Genomic DNA, 8,108 nt, shown 5'->3' with positions numbered 1-8,108 from the left:
AGGGGGGGGGGGGGTTCCCAAATTTAAGAGGGGGCGGACGGGATTGGGGTCACGCGCTTGTATGGGCACATGTATGGGCACAGGGTGAGCGGGGCGGGGCGGCGGCGGCGGCGCACGGCTGCGGATGATGTCAAAGACGGCGCACGCCGTGAAGGGCACGTCGATCACGATCGTGGCGAGGGTGGTGGCGGCGATCGAGGTGCGCCAGTTTGCGTTGATGAGGTAGGCGCGGGTGAGCGCGAGCCCGACCGCAAAGATGCCGCGGCCGGCGAGCCCGAACATCTGCCGGGGCAGGTTCTGCACGTCGCACCAGTGGCGCATCACGCCGATGCCGGCCGGCGAGGCGACGGAGCCGAGCGTGGTGGAGGCGAGCCCGTACGCGATGAGGGAGAAGAAGAAGCGCGAGCAGAGCAGCCGCCACACACCCGCGAGGTAAGACCTGCTCACAGCGCCGGAGGGGTGTGAGGAGGCTGAAGGCGCCGCGGCACGCAGCAAGCGAGGTGGGGCCGCAGCGGCGGCAACGGGGCCGAGGCCGGCAAGTCAGGCACCAGCAGGAGCGAGGCGGGCGCCTACCAGCAGCCGTGGCATGCGCTGCCCCCCTGAGTGTCGCACACGGCTCGTCGGTGGCGGGCGGCGGCGAAGTGGGCGCCATGGCGAGCGCTGGCAGCGCGAAGACGAGGCAGACGGCCTGAGGGAACAGAGCCGTGAGTCAGGAAGAAGAAGGCGACGACTGCGCGAGGCCGAGGCAGGCGCGGGAGCAGGCCGACGCGCGGGGTTGGGAGCAGGGGTTGGGAGCAGGGGTTGGGAGCAGGGGTTGGGAGCAGGGGTTGGGAGCAGGGGTTGGGATGAGGCGGAGACCGCGATCTCGAACGAGAGCAGCCTCGGAACGAGTAGCTACCGTGTTCTATCGGATGACATTGCGTTATGCTGCCGCCTCGAAGGAGAGGCCGCGCGCGAAGCTGCCGCCGTACTCGGGGCCGTTCATGCCAAAGCCGACGATCACCGACGAGAGCATCATCCCGATCTGCCTGCGGGCACCGTCCCGACTTGGCTCAGGATGCGGCAAGCTGGGCCGCCATAGGGTTGGCCACAAGTCTGCCCCGGGTGGCTCAGCCGCCCTCTCGGCTACCCTCGTCTCCGTGCCTGCAGAGGTACACCGACGACTGGATCGTGCCTATGCGTGGTTGGGCCCGACGGCTAGCCGGGAGGGAGGCGAGGCCCGAGGGCGGGCGGGTCTCTCCGCGGGCGTCGCCTCGGCTCTCGATCGGCTCGCGCATCGCAAGGGTGGCGGTCAGCCCGTCGGCAGCCACGTCGGCGCACACGTACCCCAGCGTGGCGACGAACATCAGCCAGGTGACCCACCCTGCCCCGGCGGCGGCGGCGGCGTTGCACGGCGCCGCAGCAGCCTCGCCGCCGATGTCGCGAGGCGAGTCGACCGAGGGGACGCACGCGGGGTGGCTGCTGTGAGGAGTGTCGCACGTGGTGACGTAGTGGCCGCCGCTGTCGGCGCACCAGTAGGGATCCGGCAGCCCGCCCGCGGCGAGCGCGAGGAGGGCGGCACCGCACACGCTCCAGCCCAGGGCCATGTACGGGCTCCGCCGGAGGCCTCGCACCGGCACGTTGTCGTGCAGCGCGCCGAGAAACATCTTGAACGACCACGGCAGGCGGCAGAGCGCCCCCGTCGCACCATAGACGTAGCCTGGCACGTTGAGGTAGATGCCGAACACACCGTACATTGTCGCCGGCAGGCCGCCGGACACGATCCCAACCACAAAGTACTGCGCCATCAGCCCTGCGTTGCGGGTGGCGAGGCTGCCCTGCGCGGCGAGCGGAGCTAGCACCTCCCGCTTCGTCTCCATGCGAATGCGGAATCGAAGGCGCGACTTTACTTTGGAAATCGGCCCTGGTGTGGGTTTGGGTTTGTGATCTGTGATCTGTGAGGGTCCGCCGCAGGCGCATTTTGTATACCGAGGCGGTGCCCGGTGCCGAACCTGTCGGACCTTAAGACAGCGTTGTAGATCCCTGGGCGAGGGTGGTGGAGAGGGCGGTCCGTCGGCGCCAAACCACCTCCCACCGACCGAGGTGGGCAGGTTCCACGCGTTCCCGGACCGCCCCGTTGGAGGTAGACCGCTCGTCTAGCCAATCAGCCTTAAGCGAGCGGCCTGGCCGTTGGAATGGCCGGGTGGAGAGAGGGGCGGAGTCGGCTCGGAAGCGCGACTGCAGCCACGGGGACTGCCCGCCCACTCTCGTCGGGTTGAGGGGAGGACGACTGTCTCTGACGGCGAACCTCAGTTACGAGTCGCCCTCCCCTCGAGACGCGAGGCCAGCGCACTCGGGGCCGAGCCCCAGCGTGCACCGTCCCACACGCCTCACGCGGCCTCTGGCTGGAGCGGGATCGCAAGCGAGTCCCCCAGGCCGGCGCGCGTCTTCCGAGAGAGGAGCAGGAGCGAGGGACATTCTTAGTAAGCCGGCATGCAGATGCATGCACGGCCGTTCAGAAACTTTCCCAGCCGTTGGAATGGCTGCGCTCCCGCCCCTCACGCCGGGTGGACAAGCGGGGGGGAGGTCAATGACCTGCCTAGTAAGCCGACATGCCAGGCATGCCGACCTTTCGGAGCCCCCCCTCGTAGACGTGTGCCGCTGGGATCATTCCAGTACGCCCGAGGGCGACGGTCCCCCGGTAGTAGACGTTGGCGCCGAAGAGGGAGGAGTCGCCGAAGGACGGGTAGTCGTCGGTCATGCGGGGGAAGGAGGAGTCGGCGAGCAGCAGGGAGGAGAAATGCTTGAGAGGGTGGGGAGGGAGGCGTGAGGCGCGAGAAGAGGGGGCGCGGGGCGCGGGGCGTGCGTGACACGCGGCGTGAGGCGCAGGGCGTGAGGCGGGAGGCGCGGGGCGCTCGAGGTTGGGGCAGGGTGTGTTGTGTGTGTGTATGTGTGCGTGTAAGTGTGTGTGTGTGTGTGTGTGTGTGTGTGTGTGTGTGTGTGTGTGTGTGTGTGTGTGTGTTTGTGCGAGGGCAGGGCAGGGCAGGGCAGGGCGGCGGCGAGCGGCGAGCGGCGTCGGCGAGATCGGCGACGAAGAGAGGCGATGGTGACGTACACGGCGGCAGTGTTCACGGTAGCAGCGCCGGTGGCGGCCCCGCGCAGCGGCGGCGGCGCCCTGAGTGAGGCAGATTGCCCTGCACAGCCTGCTGGGAACGCTCCCGATGAGCGGCGCGCCATGCGGGCCCGCCGCGGGCGACGCGGGCGGCGAGCCGACACGCGTGTCGCCGGCGTAGACAGCACTGGCGAAGCGAGGCGGCCGGCGCCGGCCCCGGAGGCGGCTGCAGTAAGAGCAGCGAGGCAGAAGTCACTGTCCAAGGCGTACTGAGCAGGCTGCCATCGAGCAGCGCGCCATGCGGGCCTGCCGCCGGCGACGAGATTGGAGAGCCGACAGGCATCACAGAGGTAGGTACTGAGGAGGGCCATCGCGCCCGAGGCGGTCCGCGCCGGCCCTGCAGGCCGTCTCAGAGAACCTGGCGAGGCTGTACAGAATGCCAAGAGCCTACTGAGCAGGCTGCCGTCGAGCGACTAGCCATGCTGGCTCGTCGCAGGCGATGAGGTCGAGGAGCCGATCGGAGCGTCGCAGTGGCTGCCGACCACTGCCGTTCGCCCTCGGGCCCAGGGGTGGAAGGCAAGCTTCCTGGCGTTTCTGGCGAGCGTCCAGACGTCGCAGAGCATCCGGCAGGCGCGCAGCGACCCAAATTTTTGCTCACCGCACGGCCGTGCGAGCCGTCGGTCGGTGGTGATGGTCGGCGTCGGCGCGCGCCGACCGACGCGGCGGCGGTGGGCGTCATGTGGCGGGCGTCGGAATGAGCATTGTGCGCCGAATTTCGGACGTCCTCAATGCCACGTTTTTTTTTTCGGTTTGGGTTTGTTGTTAGTGAGGCCGCTCGAGATCCGCGCCCGCGCTCATGCTGGGGTCCAGCGTAGCGTTCTGGCGTCATTGCCCGTCTTAGCCGCATACCGTGTCGGTCGGTCGTCGGTGTCCCCCGTTGGTCTGCAAAGCATGTGTTTCGGCTCCGCCTGCTTCCTTTATACATACTTTCGTACTTGCTTACGCACTGGGCCCACTGCTGGCTGGCACTGCACGGTGGGGAAGGATCTCCAGCAAAGATAAACATAAAGCTGGCGCCGGCCGCTGCACCCCCTCGGCCTCGCTCGCTCGCTCGCTCGGATCGGGAGCACGCTGCACGGATCGAGAGCACGCTGCACACGGAACGAGGCACGAGCTAGCGCGCTAGGGCACCAGGGACACACATACAACATGCACATGTGCATGCACATGTGCATGCACATGCGCGCATGTGCACGCACATGCACATGTCTCGGTAGGCTGCACAATGCACATGCCGGAGCCTGCCCGTGCGGCACTACCTAGCCGGGGCCCTACTGCAAAGGGTGTCGGGGCGGCGCCAGTGCCGCGAGCGCTCACAGGCGCTCGTCCCCCTCGTCCACCGCCGGCTTGCTCTTGAAGGCGTGCTTGGCGTTGGCGCTCGCGGCAGCGCCGAAGGCCTTACCCGCCTGGCCGAGGACGGACATGAGCAGGGCGCTCGATTGCATCGCGGCGGCCGTCTTGTGCTTGGCGCCGTCCTTCGCCATCAGCGCGTCGATCTCGGTCTGGTTCTTCACGTCGCCTTTGCGAGACGCACCATGTCACCGCCGTGCGGGAGGGGGAGAGGAGGGCTGGGTGCGAGGCGGGGCGTGGCACCTGTGACGAATGCCGACCCGGCGTCGAGCATGTTGTTCTGGACGGGGTCCTGCAGAGAGCCGACTTCGCCGATTGCGGCGTCGGTGCCGGCGCGATCTAGGCCGGAGGGACCGGATGACTCTCCGTTTGACTTTGCCTTGTACGCCGCCCCGACTTGGCCGTAGTAGGCGTTCTGGGCGGTCTGAGTTTTCTGAAGCGTATCCACAATCTGATAGAAGGCAGTGATTGCCGCTTTCCCTGCCGCCGCGTTCTCGTCGGCTGCGGTCCCGTCGTCCTCCGCCGCCGCACGCGAAGGGGTGAGGGCGCCGCCCGCGAGAAACAAACAAGCCAGGGCGGCGACGGCGAGAACGGCTGGGCGGCGCCGGGGCTGGGGAGGAGGGACCGTGAGCATGGGCACTTTGAGGCGGACCAAGGTCTGATGGTCTGCGGCGCCTATCGCCTAACGCATATTCCCCCGTGACATTGAAGAAAAACGCAGGGACTCGGTCTCGCCTCGCTCCCGGCTCCGGGCTCTGCCCACTCGAGAACTCGAGAAAAAAATTGCAGTTCCGTGCACGGTTCGGGCGCTCGCTTTCGCTCTGCCTTGGTGCTTGGACCCCAACGAAAAAGAAAGAAATCTCCCAAGGGAGGGATGGGAGGACGGCACGCCGCCACCACACAGGCCTCGCTGGCAAGGATACGACGTCATTTGCCTCGATTTATTGCAAACAACGACGTTATCGGCGGAAAAAAACAACGCTTTTCGCACGACACCGGGCACGGGACTGGCACAGACGCGACAAAACGATTTCTTCGGCGACTACCTTTACAACAAGGCCCACCACCGGCGGCCCCACGACGGCGTCCTCGCCGCCTGGGCGGACGCGATGCGCGCCCCGGCCAACGCGCCGGTCGTGCACGGTGACAAGGAGAAACCAGAGCTCACCCGGCAGTACAACGAGGGGTACAAGGTCGACCTCGCGGAACCCCACGCTGGCCCGGGAGGATGCGATGAGGTGAATGAAGTCAAGCTCTGGACGCCCCTCCTCAAGCCCTCCTCGGCGGGCGTTGGCAACGCCTCGAGCGGCGGCACGCCCGCCTCCGTTGGCCACTCCTACGCCTTCGGCAACACCGAGGAGAAGGCCCGCCGCCTAAACATGGGCTGCAAGGCGCGCGGGCAGCCCGGCCAACCCTTCGACCACAAGAACGGCCACGGCTACGTCAAGGCGCATCGCGGTTTCTACCACGACGCGATCTTTGTCAAGCGCAACAACTTCAACCTGCTGCTCCACGAGACGTTCGGCGGCGGCTTCTCGCCCACCGCCGTTCTCAAGCTGCGCCGCCTCGCGCGCAAAGTCGCGCGCGGCAGCGTTGACCGCACGGCCTACTCGCCCAAAAGTACTCGCTTTCTTTTATGTCCCACCATGCAGAGCGCATCTCTCTCTCTGTTGTGCGAGGCGTGAACCGCGCCATTCGCTCTCACCTGGCAACCCTGTCTGCACGTGCCACGTCTCGCGCGCGCGTGAACAGGGCTCCAGGCCCCAAATGACGTGTGAGTGTTAGAGTTGTTTGGTATTGCTAAAAATCTCTCTCTCAGACGCGCTAAAACAAGCCGGTTGGGAATCCTGAGAAGATTCCTTGAAGGTCAGCTCCGTCGTCGTCCCCCGTCCTCGTCTCCACCGCCCCCATCCCATCGCCCCGTCCCACCGCTCCCTCCCCCCGCCCTCAGCCGGGCCCCGAGAGATGCCTCGGCCCCACCTCACCACTCAGTGCCAAGGCGGGCCTCCTCCGGAGGCCCGCCCGGTGTGAGATTCCTCCTCCTTTGCGCGCTGGCCGTCGGTGGCGGCTTGTCCGTCGGTGAGCCTCCTCGGACCTTTGCGACCTGCTTCTCCCGCAGGCGCGGCTCCATCTGCCCCATCTGGCCCATCTGCAAGACGGATGCGGCACCGCCGACCCGATCCGCCGCGCCGCAGGTGCTGCTGCTGCTCGCCAGCGTGTTCGCGCTGTCGCACGCCGCTGGTGCGCGGGGGCGCGTGTGTCGTCCCCGAAGCCGCGCTTCTGGCCAGCGGGCGGCAGCTTCGCCGCCGTCGGCTACGAAGGCACCCCGGGCGCCGCCTATCTCAACGAGCTCATCGGCACCATCGGCTACGGCGCGATCGTGTCCGGCCTCAAGGCGATCCCGGCCAAGATCAAGGCGGACTCCGAGCTGCTCATCGACAGCATTGCGGAGGTCTTCAACCTCAAGGAGAGGGGTGTGGTGCGCTAGCCAAGAAAGAAAGAAAGTCCGGGCGTATTTCTTGCAAACACAACGACTCTCCGCCGGCTGTCGGGGCCAAATGGCTGGAGAGGCGGAGACGGTGGGAGGCTGGAGGATCGCCGAGGAGCTGGGCTCGGGCCACTTTGCAAAGGTCAAGCGGGGAATCCACATCACGACGAACAAGCAGTGCGCCATCAAGATTGTGAAGAAGCCGGCCGGTGCGCCGCCCGCGATTGCCCGGCCCGCACACCACACATGTGTATATGCAGCCCGCCACACTTGCGGCTCGCGTCATCGCCTCTTCCCCGCGGCGCCACAGACGTCAAAATGGCGCTGGTCCAGACCGAGGTCGATATTCTGAAGAAGGCGGCCCAGACTTCCTTCGCCGGCCCGCTCGCGCCACCCTCACGGCCCTCTCCTCAACAGGTCAATCACCCGTACATTGTCCGCTGCTACGATGTCATCGAGAAGGGCGACCGAATCTACTTCTTCATGGAGCTGTGCGCGCGCGTCCCCGCACCCCTCGCGCCCGCCGCCCTCCCCTTCTCTTCTCTCGCTGCTCTCGCGCCAGCCGCACCCGAGCAACCCCGCTGCGAGGGTGGGCGGGGACGTCGCGCTCTGAGGCGGCTTTGGTTGGCGCGCAGGATGGAGGGCGGCGAGCTCTTCGACAAGATTGTCGAGATCGGTGCCGCCCGCCCCTCCCGCCCGCCCCTCCCCTCCCACCTTCCCTCGCCCAGCCCACCCGCCGCCGCCGCCCGGCCGCCGTCGCTGTGGCGAGGGAGAGGAGGGGTGAGCGTGTGTGGGCCGCTGCGCGGCAGGGAACTTCACCGAGTCGGACGCGATCAAGATGACCATCAAGCTTCTCTCCGCCCTCCAGCACCTCCACTCCCTCGGTGCCTCCCTAGACACTTCCTGGACACTTCCTAGACGCTTCCTTCACACTTCCTCCAGCACCTCCACTCCCTCGGTGCCTCCCTAGACACTAGACACTTCCTAGACACTTCCTCCAGCACCCCCACTCCCTCGGTGCCTCCCACCACCCGCCCCCCGCCGCCTCTGTCCGCGCCGCCCAACGCGCTGCCCCCAACACCCCCTTCGCCGCCCGCCCTCCACCCCCCCCCCCCCCCC

The 8,108-nt window shown here is 67.2% G+C and overlaps 2 protein-coding genes across 2 annotated transcripts in view; one reads left to right on the top strand and one right to left on the bottom strand.

Moving 5' to 3' along the window:
* Nucleotides 1-4,127: 4,127 nt before the first annotated feature.
* On the bottom strand, nucleotides 4,128-5,135 carry EMIHUDRAFT_465176 (hypothetical protein; the record flags this gene model as incomplete). Its single annotated transcript, XM_005763336.1, has 3 exons — nucleotides 4,128-4,304; nucleotides 4,337-4,670; nucleotides 4,745-5,135. 2 exons carry the CDS (start codon nucleotides 5,133-5,135, stop codon nucleotides 4,465-4,467), a joined length of 597 nt encoding a protein of 198 aa, XP_005763393.1. The 3' UTR covers nucleotides 4,128-4,304; nucleotides 4,337-4,464.
* Nucleotides 5,136-7,037: 1,902 nt separating this feature from the next.
* EMIHUDRAFT_422285 (hypothetical protein) overlaps nucleotides 7,038-8,108 on the top strand; it is a 4,062-nt gene continuing 2,991 nt past the window's right edge. Inside the window, exons 1-5 of the mRNA XM_005763335.1 lie at nucleotides 7,038-7,198; nucleotides 7,300-7,346; nucleotides 7,407-7,480; nucleotides 7,625-7,665; nucleotides 7,799-7,947. Coding sequence (XP_005763392.1) covers nucleotides 7,060-7,198; nucleotides 7,300-7,346; nucleotides 7,407-7,480; nucleotides 7,625-7,665; nucleotides 7,799-7,947 — 450 coding nt within the window. The 5' untranslated portion in view covers nucleotides 7,038-7,059. The remainder of the gene's footprint in view (nucleotides 7,199-7,299; nucleotides 7,347-7,406; nucleotides 7,481-7,624; nucleotides 7,666-7,798; nucleotides 7,948-8,108) is intronic.

This window comes from Emiliania huxleyi (assembly GCF_000372725.1).
Source record: "Emiliania huxleyi CCMP1516 unplaced genomic scaffold EMIHUscaffold_64, whole genome shotgun sequence".
Taxonomy (NCBI): domain Eukaryota; phylum Haptophyta; order Isochrysidales; family Noelaerhabdaceae; genus Emiliania; species Emiliania huxleyi.
This window is presented reverse-complemented; position numbering and strand designations above follow the sequence as displayed.